Source organism: Podarcis pityusensis (genome assembly GCF_964106645.2).
Source record: "Podarcis pityusensis genome assembly, chromosome: 1".
NCBI lineage: Eukaryota > Metazoa > Chordata > Lepidosauria > Squamata > Lacertidae > Podarcis > Podarcis pityusensis.
Genome location: NC_138028.1, coordinates 20,641,531 through 20,664,471, shown reverse-complemented (window position 1 = coordinate 20,664,471; position 22,941 = coordinate 20,641,531). Strand labels below are relative to the sequence as shown.

Sequence of the window (22,941 nt, the reverse complement as noted above, 5' to 3'; positions counted from 1 at the left end):
GGGGGAACTTTTATAAGACCTATGATAAAAATGTTGAGGAACTGTGACATTTCAGTAAACTCAATAACAAAGCATCAGCAGTCAATCCACATGCACCTTATATTCTTTGCCAATGAAAGGTCTTAAATTCCTCATTTGTTTAAGGCAATGTCGTTTTTTGGTTGCTTTTTTAAAAACATTTCCAAGTACATGCAAAAGAATTAAAAATAATCCTTTGTTGGAAGTGACAAGGAACTTAATTTCCTGCACCAATGGCTTGGTGAAAGCTGCCTAAATTTAAATAACCGATGAAAAGCTTTTAAACGTTCTCAGATGCTACACTAATTTTGTTAAATGCTATTGTTTAGAGACCAATCTATAACACTAAGCATCTAAAAGTAATATATTCAGCTTGATCCTATTCAGGTTTACTCAGAAGGAAGTCCCACCAAGTTCATTGGGCTTTATTTCCAATACACATGTTTGCATTATTCCCAAACATATTGACTGGGATCCAGACTTGTAAAGGTGGAAGTCCACTCATGCAAATGGCATGGCCTCTCGTCTTGACGATAACCCCAATGTTCTCAAAAAAGCTGCAACAGCTGGCAAAAATGGGGTGGGGTAGGAGAGTTATAATTATGTTTAGTTGTATATATTAAAAATGTAGTGACATCTATGAAAATCAATAAAATATTTACTACAACAACAAAAAAGCTGCAGAGGATCTGAAGAGCCTCCATAACAGCGGGGGCGAGATGAGAGGAGTTTCAACTGGTGGAAAGAATTGGGGAAAATCAAGCTGAGATACCTTACAAGTAATCCTCAGGAGTTAGGGGTGGGCACATGGGGGCTGCATAAAGGAGGAGGTGGGAAACCGGCATTGTATCGAGTGGCCTTCCACTCAAATGTTTTTGGCTCCAAATCCTATTTCCCTGCAGCCAATGATATATCAGTTATATCATATATCAGGAGGAAGTGTTCCAAAATTTCTGTTGTGCTTTCCACAATTGCATGAAATGTTTTTGGCAGCAAGTATCTAGGCGTTGACAAGCATATCAATAAAAAAGTACAAAATTGTATCCTTTAGGTTTTTCATGACTAAATAAATGTTCCTCGCTTTCAAATATGCTTACCAATCTTATGCAATTTTTCACAGCAAATAAGAGCAACAACTCTCTCTGCCAATCTTGTACAATTCATTGGAGGACCCTAGAAATAAAATTTGAACCAATTATATTAAAGGAAGCATATTTTCTCATATGCACGTGAGCGCGCACACACACAAGCACACACACACACACACACACACAGACGAACAGCTCCTATGCAAAGGACACCTTAAATAATAATGAAATCACATTAAAAACACATAGCCCTAAATTGAATAGATAAAATTTTGATTACCAGCACAAGTTGTTAATTTTTTCTCATGCAGCAGCAAATAAGATACATGGGATCTTACTGTATAATAAATACCAAACCACAGATGATTATTTCAAGTGAACAATGAACACGAAGGAGTAATATATTTTCCTTTAGATTCCAAAAGCTCTGTGCTGAGACAGCTGCTAACAGAAACTGGGCCCGGACCCAGCTCAATGAAGCACTTCCTCTGCAATTTCCAATGTGTTCATTCAAGTCTTAATATGCTAGTCTAGTCAGGATGATGAGAAAGATTAAGATTATCTTCTCTCACTTCCTATTTTGGGCTCTATGCTCTACAGTGTTTAGAACAGTCAACTGTGCCCCATTTGATAGTTTTAGCTGATGCAGCATAATTCGCTGCTTGCACCAATTATCGAGCTTATGGCAAATCCATGGGATCAAGCTGCCAAGCAGAACAGGGCTGCAAAATAAGCACTACAGCAAAGCATTATCTTAAACCAGTGCCAATGGAAAAAAGTAGAACTTTGAACATATTCCAAACATAAAGTAACCTAAATAAACTGAAATACTTACAACTATTGATGCTCGTAGAGGAGAATTGATAGGTAGATAAAGAGTTGAATAAAATGTGTTATCAGGGAGTTCTCTAGTTTTACACTTGGGAGCTAGATGAGTAAACGGGTCACTTGGCAGTCTAGCACAGTACCTATGTAACACAAGATTAAAGATAATTAAGTTATTCTAGGAAAGAGCCATGCCACTGAAGAATTTAAAATAATGCATTGGGCTTACTCTGGGAAGGGGAAAGTGAGCATCACATGCTAGCCCTGCTTCCAACATCCCTGCAGCTGCTCCGTCTCTGATCTTCTTGAAAAGTCTACAGGAAACCTGAATGTTCAGCTGAACACAGTTGCAAATTGTCTCATAATCAGAAAGGTTCCTGGTCATGTGGAGGCTGACTATACTTATAAGCCCCCTTCAGACCTCCTTGCTAAACAAGGAAAGGTCAGGGATTGAGTGGACATTTTTAAAATCAGATACTAGAAATGAACGGGGAAGGAGGAGCCAATATGTTAAAAGTCAAGGCTCAGAGTCCTCAACTGGAATCGCTGTTAAGGATGAACAGTAATAACTATCTGACAGCCATCGAGTGGGAACAAATTGAGCTTAAGGGCAGAGAAGTTCTAATATACAGTGAGAATGATTACCTAAGCTTTAACAACGGAATTAAACTGGATTCTCTGCTTACAATTTCAGTTAAAAATGAGATTTAGAAGAACATTTGTACACCAGAAAGTGTTACAGAAATAAACAGTGTCCTAAGAGTAAGGGGGGGACACAGGTGGCGCTGTGGGTTAAACCACAGAGCCTAGGACTTGCCGATCAGAAGGTTGGTGGTTCGAATCCCCGCAACGGGGTGAGCTCCCATTGCTCAGTCCCTGCTCCTGCCAACCTAGAAGTTCGAAAGCACGTCAAAGTGCAAGTAGATAAATAGATACTGCTCCAGCGGGAAGGTAAACGGCGTTTCTGTGTGCTGCTCTGGTACGCCAGAAGTGGCTTAGTCATGTTGGCCACATGACCCGGAAGCTGTACGCCGGCTCCCTCGGCCAATAAAGCAAGATGAGCGCCACAACCCCAGAGTCGGCCACGACTGGACCTAATGGTCAGGGGTCCCTTTATCTTTAAGAGTAAGGGAGCACCATGCATGGGTAAGGTGGGTGAAGGGCAGTGATCAATCAAATTTAAGGTCTGTCCACTGTCTGCAGCCAGAAAGGATCCTGCCAGCAGAACTTCTACCCACCAGTGCCTGGCTCTAACTCCAACCCAGCACAAAGGGGTTTTGGATTGCTGTGTAAGACATACGCTGGTCAGCATTTATTTATGCCAGTGAGCCACACTGAGTGGAAGATTACATAGCAAGAGAGCAGGGTAACTTGTAACTGGTATGATTAGTTGCTTCCCTAAGGGGAACTATTTCAAGTTCATGTAACAATACTTGTTGATCCTTATAGGGGGATTTAAAACATAAGCAGATTCTTCTGTACCATTAAAACATTCTTCTGCATGAGTATCCTAATAATGATATAAATCAATATTTTTAAAGATTTGATTGCCTTAAATTTTTAATAAAGGGAATCCATAGCACTACCAGAACAATTTCCTCAGATCTAAAGACAGTTCCCCTAAAGCAGGCTGTCTTAGAAATTCAGCAAATTATGTCAAAATTGAAACAACAATAGATTTCATACCTATTAATGTGCCCAATAGCAGTGTTTATTGTGACTCTTGGACCACCGTCTTCTGGTCTTAGCACATATGGTGGGAATATATCATCGTCATCTATAATGGGTTCATTTTCGGTTTCACTAGTATCCACAGACTTCGAGCATTTGTTCCTCAAGATCTTTAAAATATACGTATGACAGAATGATAATTCTATGCAACTCAGAACTGATCTATGTATTTTGCAAAGTTTAATGTCTCTTTTTTCCTGTTCTCCATGCATTTCGATACCTCTTAAAATATAGCCAAATTTTGCAATATCAATTGGTTCCCAATATCAAGAAGCTGGATTCTGTCTATGCAATTAGACATGATTTTGAATCAATTTGGCAAACTAAACCTTTCAAAACTGCAATTATTTTTTCCCAGACACTTAAATAATTCAGTATAAGAATGTGGGCGAATGAAGAGAGAAACTACCTAGAGCTGTATTAAGCAGCTGCGGCTAAGCCCTAGCCTATGTTACAACCTCCTCATACTATATACAAAAGCTACTGACTAGCTCCAATAACTGATTTGCCACTTTTAGCTACCCCTACCACCTTTAAAGAAGTCACTTGCCCTGGGCTTCACTAATGGAACGGGCTGAATCAGTATTGGCCAACAGTACATTTTGTGGAAAATTTGCAACCTGTTACAGGGTGTAGTGAAAACAGAAATGGAGGTGGGAGTCTCAAATGAATGTTCATGCCTGGAATATTTGTCCTTTTACTCATCTGCTATGTAGTAGGCCTGGGGGAAAAGGCTGGCCAGATCCTTTTTCAGACCCTGAGGCACCCGGGGACTGAATTTTTATTTAACCCACCCCTCCCACTTTACTCACTAGGCCCTACATAGTCCTTCCTGCAGCTTTTTCAATCCTTCCAAACAATTAATATTTAAACCTCCTGCCCTAGTCACTTCCTCCTATCATTTTTCAAGGCATAATTTTCAATTAAGCTTGGATTCCCAAGTCTCCAGCCCTTAAGTCTTCTTCAGCCCAGGTTCACCATATTTCTTCTAAAACAGTGTTTTGATTGGTGCCAAGGACCCTTTCCCCCATTTTTATTGCTGCTTCAGTGTCTAGCAATTTTTATTTTTATTACTCATTCTCTTTTGCCACATACCTTCTCAATTGCCTTGTAGGTTTTAAGATCTTCTTCAAAACATTTGATTTTGTCTGAATCTGCTAACATGATGTAATTCGAGATAGGTGCCCTGGCCCTTCCTTTGGACTGCACATAGGAACGATATTCTGTGGGCAAATCAAAACGAACCACCAAATTGCATTTTGGTATGTCAACACCCTCTTCTACAATACTAGTTGCAATTAGTAAGTTGGTCTCGTGTGCTCGAAATTTTCTAAGTACCTACAAAAGCAACCAAGAAGATACATATCTAAGACCAATCAGTTATTAAATCATCAGCTTGACAAAAGTTTCATACATACTTCAGAATTCAATAATCAAGTGTACAAATTTGTTCACAAGCCATCAGTTAGCAAAGACAGGTTTTAACCAGAAAATAATTTTGTAATTAGAAAAACAGCTTACTAGAAAAAAGTGGGATTTGAATACTTTCAGCTCTTCTTCATACTAGCAAGGTAAACATTGTAACAGCCCTAGAAGCAAACCACTATTTTTATCACCACAGAGGCCTTTGATAGAAACCCACTGGTTTTGAAGTCTTTGATGCAGACAATGGAAATCAGATCACACAGCAACTATGGTCTTACGGGGGTGGGGGACACTAAAGAATTCCATGATGTTGTGCTGTTCTATTCCTTCTTAAAAAAAGGTATTATTCACCTTTGAAAGCAGGCTGGCACACTTTTGCCAAAGTGTAAAACTAAAGCCCGTTACATTTTTCTGGGGAGGAGGGACTCAGTCTGTTAAATTTTATCGCTGCTTTTAGGAAAAAAATATGATTTTGTTTTAAAAGTTGCATTTTTCTTTACATTTCATTTTGTGTGTGTCACTCACACAAAAAGAACTAAAACTGTATCAGTATTTCAGAAACAGGGCATTTACAGCACCTTCACGGAGACTGCAAATCTGTTATCAAAGTAACATTTTGAAAAATAGCTAAAGTTTTAAACCAGGAATAAAAAATTTCATTCTGTAGTATTTTCAACATAAACCTTAGCTCATAAGCAGTACAATTTCAGCCAGCTGTTCTTTGTCATTTTTGTTTTAAAATTCAGGTTTGCTTCAGAAACTTGTGTGCTTCTACAATATTGATCTATAAGAACTATGCAGAATTTGTAAGATGCAGAATCTCTGGACTTTGCAAAGGTTCTAAAGGTTAAGCAACTATACAGCATTTTTGTACAATTATTTTCATTAAAGTTACCTCTTCCTGCTTTCGGAATTCTACTTCCATCTGTTTACTACGGGGCTGATTCTTTCCAATGCCATGTCCAGTTATAAAATTGCTGCTGATGTAAGCCAGCTCTGGGTCTTGTTTGCCAGCTTCTTTTATCAACCTAAACACATTATACACATTTTGGAAGTAGTTGAGAAAATAGTTGAGAAAATGTAAGCTAATCATCTTTTTGATATCAAGGCGGCATTTGCATTTAAAATTCTTAAAATAAATTCCTCCAGTGGTTCTATACCCAACACAGAGAAAGACAGTCTTACTTTTGAAGCATAAAAGGTATCATCAAGAACATTTAGTTCATGTATTCTTAATGGTCCCAAAGTCTAGAACAGAAAATATTACATCTAACAAGTCTCAAGAGTGCTAATTTAGTAGGGACTGATCGTCACATAACCCCACCATGCAGCAAAACCAAGGTTCTTATTTCAGAGAAAAGCAATCCATAGGAAATTCCTATTCTCTTGGAAACCTGTTCCTGGATTTAGTCATTCTGATGATAAGCTTCCACTGGCTTAATTTACACATTACCCACTTGACAAGGGAAGATTATGTTTTAAAATTCCTCATGCTTTAAGTGGCCTGTGATTCTAACAGCCTCTACAAGTAGCCATGGCCAGACCTTGCCCTGCCCTATGCCCTACATTTCTATGAAGGAGAGTGCTGCCATATATTCACTCACAGCATTGCTTCTCTTTTCTTTGGCAGAGAAATCAAGGAAATTACAAGTGTTTTCCTTTCTTGCTCTCTCTGCCAGCGACTAATTTTATCCCTCACTGGGAAGTACCAGAACACATACGGTCACATGGTTTGCTATACAGCCAATAAGATGGCTTTGTATGTCTATAAAGATGGCATGTATGAATGTATATAATATGGAATCCTCATATCTTGAGAAGCATTTTATAAGAAGAGATTGCTAAAACAGAGCTGCTAAATGAAAAGTTTGTCATTCCTACCCCCCCTCCCAATATATATATATACAGTGGAATTTTCTACTGCTCTTTATTTTTTTCCTTACAGTGGGCTTTGGTTCAAGAATGAAAGAAAAGTTCAGTCTTATGAAATACAAAGATCTTAAGTAAAATTCATTTAAATCATAATGAACACTTCCCAATTGACTCCTTTCCTCCCTCATTTCAATAAACCCAGTTTTTATATGCAAATAAAATATTACTCAGTATCATTTTCCCTGCAACTTTCCCCTCAACAAGCTTAATAATTTATAGTTTGACTTCATAAAACTTCATTGTAAGTAGAAGTAATCTGTTCATTATTTATTTACTGTTTTAGTTGTTGCTTTGTTACATATCTTGTATACCATAAAGCAGCCAAAATTAAATTTGTTTCTGTTAACAAGGCTTTAGTTTTTCTGTTTATGAAGAGGACATGAATTGTGGCAATATACAAAACTAGTCAGGATACTTTTAAACAGAAAAGTGGAAGTTGTTTCATCTCTATATCCCCACATACATACATACATACATACATACATTATTACTCTGTGTATTATCACCTTTGCTTGTGTGCCTGGTATTTGTGGCAAAAAAACCCTTCTGAATTCTATTAAAAATTATCCTAAGCTTTTAAACAGTTGATAACTGCATATTCCACATAGCCTTACTACATTTAAATCATTTAAATATATTTAGAAGTTGTTTTTGCTTATTCTTAAGGGTTTTTATGTTATGTTGTGGCTCTATCAATCTTTTTCTCCTTTTTCTGAAGTGTGGTTTGCAGAGATTTGCAAAAACTAGCAGGCTTCATGAGAATTTGGACATATTTCTTCTATAATAATTCCGGATTAACGTTCAATTAGCTCTTTTGCAATTCACAATATTATTATTTTTTAAAAGAAATCATACCTGTTCAAAACAACTGCTGTGTATCTTCTTTCCACAAAAATAATTCCACATAAAATATTAGTAAAGGGAGAAGGAAAATTGGTTTCTGTTTTCTCTTTCTCCTCTATTTCTTCATCTTCGTCCTCATCCTCAGAATCACTCCAGGACACATAATTATCCTGATTCCGATTATTATACCACTCAACACTTTCAAACTGTTGCCGTTCATAGGGCTTGTATTTACGCAAAATTTCAAGCAGTTTTATTACTTTTGGGGTTACAAATTTCAGGTCAAGTGAGGCAGGTGAGAAGTGCTCTTCACAGAGTGCATGTATTTTCCTTAGGAAAGTATCTGTAAACAATAAAAATTTCCTGTGCAGCTCCTCTTGCTCGTGCTTTATGTACTTCTGTAGCTCTCTCACCATCATCCCAGCTACTTTATCAGCACACCAGGGTCCCAGAACAAGCAACACTGCTCGGCAGTCTGACAGTATCTGCAAACAAATTAAATTCATCAGTTTGGTATGGCACTGTAGCAGTTGACACAGCTTACACTGAGCCCACAAACCATTATTTAGAGCAGTGGTCGGCAAAGTTTTTTGAGGCCGGTCTGGTCCACTCCCTGGCAGACCTCTCGGTGGGCTGGAGCATCCATGCCCACACCCAAGCTATTTCAGGTCGGAAGAGCGCTGGAAATAGCGTATGCGCATGTGCACAGGTGCCCCTCCGTCCCGGAAGGGAGCCGGAAATAACGTATATGGGCACTCCTCCGGGTGAGGAGCACCCGTGCGAGTGCGCACTCGCTATTTCCGGTGCACTTCCGGGACGGAGAAGTGCCTGTGCACATGCGCACACGCTATTTCCAGCGCTCTTCCAACCCAGAAGTCGGTCCCCACGGTGAGAAAAAAAATGGCACCACAAAAAAAAAAAAAAAGCATGGAATCCCCATGCCAGGAAACTCATGACTCATGGGCTGGAACCAGCCCATGGGCCTTAGGTTGCCAACCTCTGATTTAGAGGGCGGGGGACGGGGGGGACGGACTGCAATGCACATTTGCTTCTTTGTAGATAAACTAATGATATATACAGGGATTACTGTTCCAGATAAGTATCATTTCAGAAAGCAACAAAGGAAGGGAATGAACTGCATAGCTACATTTTCCTGGGGTTTTGTTTTTTTAAAATCACACATTGGTCTGGTTTGATAGATGACCAGATTCTGAATGCTAAAGGTTTAGCAGAGAGACATGGCACCAATTACAGAATTGTGCATCAATACTTGCTACCATACTTTGTGAAGAACAAAGTTCTAGGTAAGACACACGAAGGAGGGTTCATCTAGAGATTCTGAAATTTGTTCCCCTGTGTTTTCACTTTGTTAGCTAAAAATAGCTTTCACAATTTTGTTATTTTCGTAAGCAATATTGTGGAAACACCATGGGGTGAAGTGGGATAAAACAAATCAGTATACCTGCAGCATGATCTAAGGATATTATGCGCTAACCATAATTTGTCTTGATGTCCAAACTCACAAATTATCATTACTGCAAACTATAGTATGCCTCCATAACAGAACCAGAAACTCATTGTGTTACACTGGTTCAATATACCAAGGAAAACTATAGTTACCATGAACAAGGATGTGAGGGAGGAAATTGGAACACCCGGGAAGGTGTGCAGATTAGAAGTATACAAGTTCATAAAGCAAGTTCATGGCTGAAACAGATCACTGTCTGAACTATTTTTTCTTGCTCAAGTACAAGCTGCTTGTAGGGAAAATCCTGGAAAGTTTCTACTGCATATTTGTTCAGATGTCATAAAATAATCTCAGACTAGGTAAAACAAGGGACAGATTCTGAGACACGTAAAATTTTGTGGTACTGAGCAAATTAGCATCAAGAGTGACCTCAGTCCCCTGCCTACTACTTGGTCATTATTTGAAGTGCACTTTCTTTCCCATACTTGGCTGAAGTACTAAAGTCTGATCTTCTGGAGAAGTAGCTGAAAATGTATGCTACCTTGCCAAACTGATTGTCTTAATAATGAGTACGAATAATTTAAAAGTGGCAGTATTTCTGGAAGAAAGCAGTAAATATTTCTATTAAGAAGCTAGACCAAACTGCAGTTAAGCAATGCAGGAACAATGATAAATCATGTGCCCATACCTGTTTAGAAATTAAGGTAGAATCTCTCTCTCTACACAGTACAGATATGTTGCAATCATTCAGAAAGTGAAGTGCATCATCCAGCTCCGTTAACAACCTTTCATAGAGCCCACTTTTGTCAGCATATGGTCCACAATCTACCACAATCTCACAAGGCTGAGAAGTATACCTTTAACACAAACAAACAAGCTTGTCAGCCACATTTTAAACTGCTGTTTAAATGGCACAATTACAGATTTGGTAATTCTAAAAAGCTATATGGGCTGCACAGCAAAATGCAAATTCAACCTGGCCTTACTTTATTGAAATAGGTTTAAAGAATGCCGTTGAGTGTTTAGATTAATTTTTATTTAAAACAACAACAACAGCACATCAAGCATATAGATATCAAGTCACCTCTTCCAACGTGTTTTTTTATGAATGGTATTCAACACAAAATTCAAAAATAACAAAATGTACCTGTCCAAAACCACTAAATCAGTTGCAGTTTCCGCACTACTCTTTAGAATGTTCTCCAATTTCTGAATCTTCTCTTCCAACTCTGCTGGATCACATTTCCCATTTAAAATGGAAGCTGTTAATCCTAAAATTCGGGGGCATGATGGACAACTCTCACAAAGCTGAAAAATAAACCAGAATAACCCACAAGGTTAAGTTTGCTCTTAAGTAGGGTGGGGGGGATCCAAATCAAGAAAAGGATCCCAGTTGCGAACAGTGGCGTTCTGCACCTTCTTTTCCAGCATGACACAAATCCTAGAGGAGCAGAATGAAAGAGAGAAGAGGCTTACTGAACTCCTGCAGGGGGGATGAAAAAAAAGAGTTCATGCCTCACACACATAAACCTGGTGACCCCAGAACTGGAAATGATCCTTCTAATATTTTGATATTTAAAAGTAACAGGACTTTTGTTTTAAACAACAACTTTTCGAGTTAGTGCAGTAGGGTAACAGTTTTGAAGTCCTATAGGTCATGTGATCCTAAATAAGAGAAAATTAATGTAGCTTCAATCCCTAAACTGCATGCCTCCAAAGGAGGAAGCCCAAGAACTCTGCAGAATCAGGTGCAAGCCCAAGTTCATTGATTTGTACAATGTAATGGCTACTTAGTAAGCTCTCCTGATGTTTCTGATTTAACATTTGGCAATGAGAGGTCACCACAAATTTTCTGCGAACTTGTTCACTGGATAGTTTCAAGGAAGCCTGCCAACATTTAAAACAGCATCTAGTGCTCCACTTTTAGACCTCCTTGATGGAATATGTTTAATCGGACCATTTCCACCTTCATTAGCCTCCCAAAACTTGGAGCAGGCTTCTGACTCTGTTAACCATTACAGTCAGTGGTGACTGAAGAGAACTTCGAAATGTAACAGGCACTACTATCCTTGCACACTGAGGACAAAAATAGTTTATTATTGACCATTCTGTCTGCACTGGCTCCGTTCCTTTCCTTTCCCAGTCACTTTGCAGCATCTGATGAGCAAAGAAATGCAATCCCTCCACCCCAATCCTTGGCAAGTGGGAGAACTATTCCCTCAAGGGAAAGCAGCTGGCACAAGAATGAGAGAAATACAGAGAAGGAGGCTTGGTGCACACTGAGTGAGCCACAGTGCCCACATGGGGGTAGGAATGCAAGTCAAGGCGACAGGAAAGCACACACTTCAACCAGTGCTGCCTATTATGGTCTGCTCATTTATTCTAGAAACAAGGGGGAGGTGGATATCCCCAATTAAGAGAGTAATCTGAAGGCCAGTCCAAAAACGGATCAAAATAAATGCCAAGTTAAATATTAATGTGTAATATGCAAACTCTTCAGTTTGCCTACTTATTTGTTTTGTCAGTGGTTAAAGCTATATAGATGGGCCACCTACCTGCATAATTTCTCGATAGGGATGATCCTGAATTGCAAGATGGCACTCATCAAAAATAAGAAGATTAATGTTTGACAGGGATAAATGGTCATTTTTTAAAATATTCAAAGCGACACGGCAGGTCATTACCAGAACCTGAAATATGAAGAGATGCAAGAAAAAAACTGAATGTTATTTTATAAGATTTTTAATCAGCATTAATAAAAATTCAGCATTCATTTTTCCCTCTATACAAAATGTAGGCTAAAACAAACAATTGACCATTCACTTGTACCTGAGACAACATTAAGTGAAGTGCATTTTAATTCTGCCCAAAGGCCACTCAACTGAAATAAAATATTCCATTTCCATCTACTCTCCGGGACCATTTCCAAAGCCTCTCCGGGAGCTTTTATGGCTAAAGAGTGGGGTATAAATCTTTTGAACATGCTGCTCAGTAGTGACTCCCCATCTGTGGAATGTTCTCCCCAGGAAAACACATCTGGTACTGGTTTTTAGGAGCCATTCTAAACATTTTAATCTAACCAGGTTTTTACTGGTTAAGTAGTCTCTACTGTTGTGCTCATCTTTTAGTGGGCTGGGGTAGTACTGGAATATAGGTATGAAATGCCTACAGATGACCTCCATAGCATTTTATACCCTGCCCATCTGGCTGGGTTTCCCCAGCCACTCTGGGCAGCGTCCAACAAAATATTAAAATACAGTGGTCTGTTAAACATTAAAAGATTCCCTAAACAGGGCTGCCTTCAGATGTCTTCTAAAAGTCTGGTAGTTGTTTTTCTCTTTGACATCTGGGGGGAGGGCATTCCACAGGGCAGGTGCCACTACTGAGAAGGTCCTCTGCCTGGTTCCCTGTAACTTGGCTTCTTGCAGCGAGGGAACCACCAGAAGGCCCTCGGTGCTGGACCTCAGTGTCTGGGCAGAACGATGGGGGTGGAGACTTTGCAAATCATCCTAAAAACAATAAAACCTTAAACTATGACACTGGTTTATAATTTGCAGGGGCTTATGGTATATTAAAGCTATGGTTTTCCCTGTAGTGATGTATGGAAGTGAGAGCTAGACCATAAAGAAGGCTGATCGTCGAAGAATTGATGCTTCTGAATTATGGTGCTGGAGGAGACTCTTGAGAGTCCCATGGACTGCAAGAAGATCAAACCGATCCATTCTTAAGGAAACCAGCCCTGAGTGCCCCCTGGAAGGACAGATCCTGAAGCTGAGGCTCCAATGCTTTGGCCACCTCATGAGAAGAGAAGACTCCCTGGAAAAGACCCTGATGTTGGGAAAGATTGAGGGTACAAGGAGAAGGGGACGACAGAGAACGAGATGGTTGGACAGTGTTCTCAAAGCTACCAGCATAAGTTTGACCAAACTGCGGGAGGCAGTGGAAGAGTCGGACACGACTAAATGACTGAACAACAACAACAACATGGTATATTAATTTGCATTACCTGATACTTAGCAAATTCTTGGTTCCATTTCTCTTTTGTCCATGCTTCAGTTATTTCCAAACTTGAATACTCTCCCACTTTGAGATCTGAATGCGTCCTAACAGTTGACACTTGCTGAGCAACTTGGTTTGCTGTATAGGGAAGAAAAAGTGGAATTTAGGCAGCAAAGCAACTACTTTGTAATGGGATTCCAACTGTGTACATGCAATCATAGGGGTGATTCCATAGCAAGCATTTAGTGTGGGATTGTCATGCTTCATTCACTCACATTTTACTGGGCATCCATAAAGTGCAGTCAACCAATCATTGTCATCTTTATTTTCTCTGTAATTCTTCTATTTTTACCCAAAACATTTTACTTTCAAAAGAAAGTTTTGGCATGGGGTGTGTGTTAAACAAGCTTTTAATTAGTGCTAGGTGGCCATGCTTTCTTTTTTTAATTAAAGAAACTGGTTAGGACCAGAATTAACATTCCTGTAGTACAGTGTTAACTGTAGTATAGCACTATAACACCTTAATACAAAATTAATGTTATAAAATTATGGTACTACTTAATTTGAAAATGTTAGTAGTATTGCCCACTAATTTTATGGTACAGTTTGAACACTTATCCAATCCTTATCAATTATGTACCATACAAAAATGTGTATTACTTCCTTACCAGAGTTGACCAAGAATACTGTTCTTTTTCCATTTTTGTTAAAATCTCCCCTGATCTGATAAGACAGTTCTTTAATGAGTAGTACTGCAATAAAAGTCTTCCCTGAGCCAGTGTTTAAACAGACTATTGTATTATGATCCAGAGCTGCTTCCAGCAGTTCAACCTGTATTGGCAAATACAAAATGTTTTATTTTATTTTTTTTAAAAGAATCCTTAAAATTACATGTAGACAGGTTTCAGCTGACTCAATGAAAGACAATCCAAGACATAGATGTCTCTCTGATGTATCAGCCAAAGAAAGTCAATGAACTGCATACCTAAAACATGTAAAAGTCTATCTGACATTTCTCCTTCCACCCTGTGATATACCTTTTGGAATTTTTCTGTGAACGCTTTACACATGGAATAGTTGCAGTACAGCAAACTGTCATGTAAAGTTTTCAACAGGACCTTAAGATCCTTATCCCCTGAAATCCTATTCTAATATAACTTTGTTGCATGGATGAGCTTACAGGAGTAGTTACATAGAGACTTCAGTATGAGCAACAAATGGCTTACCTAAATCAGCTCTAAAATATTTAGTATTCAAACCTTTAAAACAACTGACGTTATGTGAATTTTTCATAAAAGTTGTAATTTGCCAGAATCACTTTAAAATGCAGAGCAGTGTTCTTGAAACATGCAGTTCTGAAAGTTTTACTGAGTTCTTATTTATTTAGAATGCTTATGTTCCACTTTATATCCCCATATATCCCCATCATCCCTGACCACTGGTCCTGTAAGCTAGGGGTGTTTGGAGTTGTAGTCCCAAAACATCTAGAGGGCCGAGTTTGGGAATGCCTGCCTTAGAGGCTCTCAAAGTTATTTTAAGACTTGCAAAATAAAAAACATACTTAAGTCTGATATCAGGAACAGAAACATTATATGATGGCAGGATTATACAAGTGGCATTTCCTACGCTCATCTTTGTTTTTTCTTGGTGTTTCCACATAGTCCCTGTCTACTAGGCAGTAGAGACCAGAGAAGTCCTCTGAGGCAGGGGAGGGGCTGAGCAGCTGGAATCATTCAGCCCATGACAAAGGCAAGACATAGGTGACAAATAACAATGATAATAGAAAAGAAAGTAGTTCCATTTATGCAAAGAGGAAGACTGCTTATTGTCACGGATGTTTCCTCACATATTTTTATTCACTCTTATTTATTTAATCTTCATCAAAGTAGCAACTTCATGGTAAGACCATGAGCACTTTAATCAAATACTCTTCTGTTTAGTCAAATATCCCTCAAGTGTGACAAGCTAATTGCTGGCGCTATAATAAATGATCTCAGTAAGCCAAAGACGCTAGTGCTGATATCTTCACTGCTTCTAGTGTTAGCGAAGAAGAGAAAAGGGTCTCTTTTCACTGTGGTTCATTCTAATGGAAATGCATGTAAGACGGATACCAGCCTCATGGTCAGTCTCCAGGAAGCAGCCAGATTTCATTTTGCTTAACAAATATTAACATTGTCATTAGTACCTGGTATTTTCTTGGTGTGTAAATATTATCATGAATTGCTTCTTGTTGCCATGGAAGTCCAAAAAAAGGACCCATTGGTGAGGAAGCCGGGGTCATGAGTTGTAGTCCTGCCATGCTGAGGAACTGCAAAGCAGGGCTTTTCATTCATTCATCCAGTGTTTCTTTCATTGCATTTTTGTTCCAACACAGCTTACTGTGACGGGGGGAAAGAGTGTTGAAACCAGTTACTAATCATATCTTACAAAATAAAAATTACAACTTTTACAGTATGACTTTTCCACTCAGGTTTTACATTTTTAAATATGCCCCTGGAATCTTTAAAGACAAACTACAGGCAATATTCCAGACTTAACGTATGATAAAATTCAGCTGAATACAGGCAGCAATGCTATCAGTAGTAATAATAATAGAATAAAAGGAGTATTTGCATTGTTCTCAATGTTCAAAACGAGTCATATAAATCATATCTCACTGCAAGTGCTATGTAAATACTCACAACAGCTATGTAAGTAGTGCAAATGGGCACTAGGTAATGCCTAAAGTGGCTTGCCTAAAGTAACTTAGGGAGTTAGTAGCAAATATAAGATTAAACTGGCAACCTTCCAGATCATTGCTCTTTCACCACTACATTATATGAGCTCTCCATCCTGGATAGATTATATTAATCACTTAAGGACTAACTCAACTATATTTCATGGACTTTCAACTTGAATTTTGCATACCTACCTCCTTATGGTCTTGTGCAGTACACCAAAGAATATCATATAACGTTTTTAAAAATCCGTAAATAATTGAAAGTTTATTTCCACATGCCACGGTTGGAAAATTGAGACCAAACAAGTAATGGAAAGCACCACAGATATACCCAGCAAACAAGGCAGTACCCACTTTCCCTATAATATGCTCATTCAGTGCAGTTAAATGAAGAGGAACTCAGATGATGAAAATACTTGTAATCCTGAGTTATACCTGTCCTTGCTATTCTCCAAATTAAACTGGAATGTTCTCTCAACCTATAGCACTTAACAGCAATTATTCCACTACGTTCTCACTGTAGATTGCTATGGGCGGTGTGGGGGATAGCCTCCATTTAATTGCACTTTGAAAAGATACTAATGCTATAAGCCAGTGGTTCCCAACTGGTGGTCTGCGGACCTCAGAGGCTCTGCATTACCCACCCAGGAGGTGTGTGGCAAAATTAACATAACAAAAACCACCACAGAGATATCAACATTTTCAAAAGTAGTGGTTCCACGACTTGGTTTTTGAAAAACAGGGGGTCCACAGTACTTAGCTGATTGGGAACCACTGCTATAAGTAGTTACTATTATTAATGTCAAACAATAAGTAAACAATTGTGAAGTGATTTGAGAACTTATTTTAAATAGAAATGTCCACAAACAAGATCAAAATAGGTATCACCTCTAACTGCATTGATGAAATTGCAGGATAAGCCACATCACCACCTTATCCAATCTCTGCCTAGAGTGCAAATTCTATGTGAAGGTATTGAGAGAAATAATGCTTGAAAGGGGAAGATAGTTTGCAATTGCTTTACCCTACCTGATCCCTTAACCATTGTTAAGATATAGGCCACACACTGGTAAATAGTGATATTAACTTCCAGCTGCCACAAGAATAGAGTTCATGGACTAAGCTCAATATAAAGTCATACATATATTTTGTGCTTTGCATTAGTTCAATTCTCTTTATACTGGTTTTGATTTTATTTTAAGGGGGCATTAACTCCAAACAAGTATGTTGCAAGTACTTAATTATACCAGTTTCCTCTGTACAGAAAAGAAAACCTAGATATTGAAAAAGCTATGAACCAATAAACATAACCACAAAAAGTACTATCACCACTTTAATAATAAGTCGTATATAAAGTTTCAAAACTAAACTCCTCAATTTAACACAATATAGATTGCTTTTTCAGAAACCCAAAAAGTTTTGTTTTAGAATTATTAGAAATATACAGCAATTCCAAAAAAATATGGGTGCTGCATGGGCCATTTCGTACGCGGATTTAACCTCTCCGGGGAAATCCGAGCTCAACAGGAGATTGGAGCTTCACAAAGGTGCTGTGAGCTCCGGAAAAAAACCCAAAAGGAAGTTTTGGGTGCTGGGGACCCAGCGGCACCCCTGGCGTATCTCCCCAAAGGCAAACGATCCCGTAAAAGGGTTTGGAAGCTTGAGGGGATGGAGGCACGGGTGCAATGGGGGTCTACTCGCTACTGCTGTTGAGCGACGCCTCTGCTTCCGATGGCAAGCTGAAATGTTTGTGCTGATGGAACGATCAGAAGAGCCCAATGGTGAATTCCTCCCAATAGTCGTAAGAGAAATTGAGCAATGTGATTTGAAGTTTTCTTCCAAAGAAATGCCAGCATTATGTAGGCTATTTAAAAAGATAGTGATTTCTGATTGAATTAGATACAGACTTACCATATTAGTTTCTGTGCCCTCTAAGTATATGTTCTCTGAACTGCATTTTGACACCATTATATCTGCTTCGAGGCTAACCACATTGCTGCTCAGCTCCTGCTCAATCAATATAAGAAAATTGTTAGCGAAGAGCTAAAATACTTTTACACATATTAAGAATAAGATTCCATTCAAGATTTCAGTCAAAAGTGGATTTCTATTTGTAGTTTCTCTTTAGAACAATCAATTTATGATACTCAGATAACTGATGTACATAAACTGTGTTATTAAATTTGAAATAAAGTGTTATTAAAAACAAGAAGGGCTGGAGAGAAAAAAGTTAGTTCAATCCATCTTTGGATGTGCCAGCCCTCCCTGCAACCGAAAATGTCAGTTTTTGAGAGGGCTGTCAATGAAGAGGATGGAAAGACCCAAAGGAACTCCTGTACAAGGAGCCACATATGCAGGAAGGGGAGGAAATAATGCATTAAGTGACCATATTGACCCTAAACAGTTTTTGCTAGATTTGAGAGCCTTAAAGCTAAGTAAAGAAAATTATCATGGTAAGCCCTGTGTTATACCACAAATCCCTTGTATCTAGAAGCTGTGATAACAGAAGTTCCTGAATGAATACTTCCTCCACCACCCCAGTAAAAATGAAAAATATTGTTATTAAAAGGATAAACTCTTCAAGTTTTATTTTATAATGTTAATAAATTGAGTTATACAAAAATGGTGAACATGGCCAATATATAACAATAAACCAGCATAATAATTCTTCATTAAATAAAGACAAATATTAGTTTTAAGAAAGAGTCCTTTTTACATATGAAGCAGCAGGGATAATGGCTTCTACTCTTTCTACAGGTTGAGTAAGAACGTGTATATTTATACTTATCAAAATGACTAAAGCAGCAATGTTCCCAGCCATTGTAGAAGATACATATAATCATTTTCTAAAATATGGATGCCATTTTTAAATAATTATCCTTGAGAATTTAATGAGATCATTATGCAACATTACATAATCCATACTGGTAAAAATCATCAAGGATTTGGTAACCACAATATAAAGTCAAAGTTTTACATTTTATGTACTGAATGAAAGACAATTTCCTACTCCTAATGAACTGTTCAGAAAGGGAAATAGTATGCTGATAGCAGGTCATTTTTAAAAGTTAAAACAAAGTCAGAATAAAAGGAAACAATCTTAATGAGTAAACTTATAGCCCAAGTAGCATTTAAAAGTTAAGGAGCACCATAGCATTAAGGAGCACACGTTAGCATTTTTCTACCTTGAATCTTGATATTGAGCTTATCCAGAGTTTCCAAGCCTGTAACTTTGTTTCAAACCTAGATATCCTAGAAGGCAATAAAAAGACAGCACATTTTCAAAAACTCTAATAAAACCCAACCACACCATGCAATACTCTTCATCCTTGCATTTTAATGTTTAGCTCTGGAGAACAGCACATTACCCTTCAAAAGTCCTTTTTGGCCAAGGATGCAGACAGTGAGTGTCTGAAAGATTAAGGGCCTGAACATATTAGCTTATTTTCTACTTTACCTGTTAAAACAATTGTTCACTAACATCAATTAGGTTTACAACTGGTTCTACTTCACTTTCTTTCACTATGAAAATGAAATCTTAGGGGAACTTAATATTCACTTTGAAGGAATTCGAAGTTGTGCTAAGGCAATCCTTCTGCCAGACAGAACGATTCCTACTGTCTTCCCCACTTCACACTATCTGCTGTTCTGGGGTTTCTCCTGACCCACCAAAGCCATTTGGGGGGCACGGGGCGGGAGGGAAGCCCTGATACGCAAGCCGAGTTCCTTGTGCAGGGATTCCACTGACGGGATTCATTAGTTGAAAACAGCCCTATGTTATAGGGCAGAAGTGACTGGCATCCATTTTATTGCAAATTTCAAACACAACTACCACATTATTTATTATACATACTGAGAAAAATGGCGAAACAGATAACCATTGCCCATTTGTGTGTCCTCATTGCCCATTTGTGTGTCTTCATGTAAAACAAGGCAGTGTATCAACAACCCTTTTCCCACTTCACTACGAGAATGGTACAGAAATCAATGGACACTTATTGGTTTTAAAAATTAAATGTTAATAGGCTTTTCAGTTTAACTGTTCTATTTCCCATGCATTTTAGCCAAGTGAAATCAAATTCTTAACAGCATGTTTCTAGTCTGTGTAGTCCAAAAACAGCCTATTTAGCAAAGAGCAAGACAAAATTCATCCACAGGAGTTGAAAAGGCAGTTCACTATCAGTGAAGAATATTGAGGCTATTATCAACAGCAGCTTTGGGGTGTGGGTATTCAGGTTCACATTGGGAAAGTACCAAAACAAAATATCCAGCCAGAACTGTTAATCTTCCTATCTCAGCTGTAACCCAGATCAAGGGGTGGCATGGAACACCATTACAATTTAGATGGTCCTTCTGCAATGAACATATCCCCAATATGCAACAGAAATTCAGCACACAGCATAACACACTATTTTGTGTCAGACTACACCATCTTCTTTCCTCATAAGACTACACCATCTTCTTTCCTCATAAATTTATTATACCCTTCCCGCTAAAGCAGGATGGGGAACCTGTGGCCCTCCAGATGTTGTTTGACTCCAGCTCCCATCATCTCCAGCCACCGTGGAAATGATAGTCCAACCATATCTGCAGGGCCACAGATTTGCCATCCTGATTAATCCCATGCTGATTGTGTGGGACAACTGATTATTCCACACTGCAAACCAAGTAAAGATACCAGACCCTGAAAAGTTTGCAGCAGATGGCTGCCCTTGCTAAAACCATGGCGAAACCACAGGAATCTCAGCTGTAGTTTCTGCCCAATGTTTCTGTAATAAATAGGTATGGTTATGCCAATGAACACAAACCTGCTTCCTTTTTCCACAGAACCTCTGCAGTTGCTTTCAATCCTGTAAAATTTCACTGAATTAAAACAGAATTTAGTCTTCCCTGGCAAGATAAAAGGTAATGCTGCCTTTCATTACAATCAGAACATTTGTCTGAACAGAAACATTTCATTGGTCTATCCCACCTTGACACTGGTAACTCATCACTTCAATCGCCAAAATATTTAAGATTAAGATGGAGGCCATTGGTTTTCCTCAAAAGTGGTGTAAACAGAAGAGTAGAAGTGTAGCTGACAGAAAAATATAAACTGGATACTGCTGCCCTCGGTGCAGCAGGCCCTTTCAGTTCCTAAGCTAACATACTGCTAGACAGGCTTCATGCAAAAGACTGAGCCAAGTTCTAGTAGGAAAGTGCAAGCTTACATCATATTACCATGTCGATTGTGTTGGTGCTCTCCTCTGGACAAAAGGCCTGTTGCAGCAGGCAGGCAGGCAGGCAGGCAGGCAGGCAGCCAGCTTCTGTTTGATGGTCAAAGTCATATACCATTTGCCAGGAAGCATAGCCTCACAGAAGCAATACTCCTGGTCCTAAAGCAGCATCACTCACCAGTAAATTTACTTTACAGATAAAGATCCAATGTAAGGAAAAGGAATATCTGCTAAGTACGGAGCATGCTGTTTTCCATTTTAGTTCTTTATGCAAGGAGAAAGATTGTGTGACCACAGTACGTACAAAGCCATGTGTGTCATATAAACGTGTTTTTATTTGTGCAACTGCTAGTTTAATCCTAGCATACATGCCCAATAATACTAAGTCCTATGCTCTAAGAATATTGTAAAAGTTAAAGGCTCCATATTGCTTCTTAGTGCTGGTCTTTTAAAATGCAGACACCGAAATTTGGCAACTCCTTAGTTTGAAGTATAATGAAACCTACTAATTTTTAGAATTCCAAAGCTATCAAATTTTAACATTAAAAGCTTTTTTAAAAAATGCACCGGATTTTTCAGGATGCAATTACTTTCAAATAATAATGCGAAATATGAGATTTTGAACACAAAAACTATCTAGAAATACCTTTAACACTTTCCCTCCAACTGTTAAATCATTCACTTAAGAACAAAAAAGGTGATAAACCAAACTGAGACTAATCTTGCAGTCAGGTCTGCAGAGTCAGTTTTTTCCATACTTTATAAACTTAGGACTCACTGATATAAGCTTCCTTTTCCATAACAACACTAGAGGCAAATGGTAGAGCTGGGGTCTTTTCAGAGCCTCAACCATTTTTTACTTCATGGGAGCATAGCAGCTGCTTATGTGTGGTTTCCAGACACAAGATTTGCATAAATGTAAATCATATACTTCTCTTTTCTACACTACTGAGTTGGAGCTGGCAAACTGCCAAACTATTCAAAGGAAATGTGTGTTCAACTCATTAAGGAATGGCTGTGCCACATTTCTCACCAAGGAAGCCCTTTAAACAAGCACTTTCTATGCAGACATCGTCAGCCCTAGCTAATTTTCTTAAACATGGGCTTAAATGTCCCAGACCTGTAGAATGGCATGGGTCTTGAAACTTAGGAAGCTCCCCCCCCCCCGAACACAGTACCCCTCCCCTACACCAACTGGAAAGCTTCCAGCTCCAGAACAACCTCCAAGAGATCAAGCCAGTTACAGCTCATGGATGTTTCCTGCTCAAACCAAGCAAGAGTCTTCTGCATACAGCTGGAGAAGCTTGTATCAACTGCAATCTGGATGCTGAAGAATTCCCCTGAGTGAACTCACTTGGGCAGCTAATGTGAGCAAATCTAGCAACTTCTGGAGGCCAAAGGCAACTTATAAATTATCTTCTTGTACAGGGGAAACAATATCCACTGTCACTAGAGTAATTCTCATAAGGTCCCAATTTTATAAGGCACTTCAAAAGTTTACCGTAAAGGAGCTATAATCATATTTTGTCTGGAGGCTAAAGATATTGTCACCATTTCCCATTCTACTGGTTGTATCAGGGCAGCAATGGCGTCTCGGTCATTCATTCCCTGAGATAAAACGGTGAAGTGCTAGAAACTAGGATAGAAACACCAAAACAGTCTAGTCGCCACTAGGGG

At 38.7% G+C, this 22,941-nt stretch overlaps 1 protein-coding gene across 4 annotated transcripts in view; it reads right to left on the bottom strand.

Moving 5' to 3' along the window:
* The window catches only part of DICER1 (dicer 1, ribonuclease III), a 47,557-nt gene that overhangs the window by 18,535 nt on the left and 6,081 nt on the right, over nt 1–22,941 (bottom strand). For 2 of the 4 annotated variants that reach the window (XM_081003599.1, XM_081003597.1), the window contains exons 2-15: nt 19,234–19,300; nt 17,960–18,055; nt 15,515–15,707; nt 13,998–14,160; nt 13,337–13,467; nt 11,886–12,020; nt 10,478–10,638; nt 10,019–10,187; nt 7,875–8,347; nt 5,983–6,115; nt 4,758–5,000; nt 3,618–3,772; nt 1,942–2,074; nt 1,116–1,191 (exon numbers count right to left, since the gene is read on the bottom strand). In XM_081003599.1, coding sequence (XP_080859725.1) covers nt 1,116–1,191; nt 1,942–2,074; nt 3,618–3,772; nt 4,758–5,000; nt 5,983–6,115; nt 7,875–8,347; nt 10,019–10,187; nt 10,478–10,638; nt 11,886–12,020; nt 13,337–13,467; nt 13,998–14,160; nt 15,515–15,658 — 2,116 coding nt within the window. In that variant the 5' untranslated portion in view covers nt 15,659–15,707; nt 17,960–18,055; nt 19,234–19,300. Of the gene's footprint in view, nt 1–1,115; nt 1,192–1,941; nt 2,075–3,617; nt 3,773–4,757; nt 5,001–5,982; nt 6,116–7,874; nt 8,348–10,018; nt 10,188–10,477; nt 10,639–11,885; nt 12,021–13,336; nt 13,468–13,997; nt 14,161–15,514; nt 15,708–17,959; nt 18,056–19,233; nt 19,301–22,941 lie in introns of those variants that run through there. The other 2 variants (XR_013985773.1, XM_081003598.1) reach the window with 2 other exon arrangements.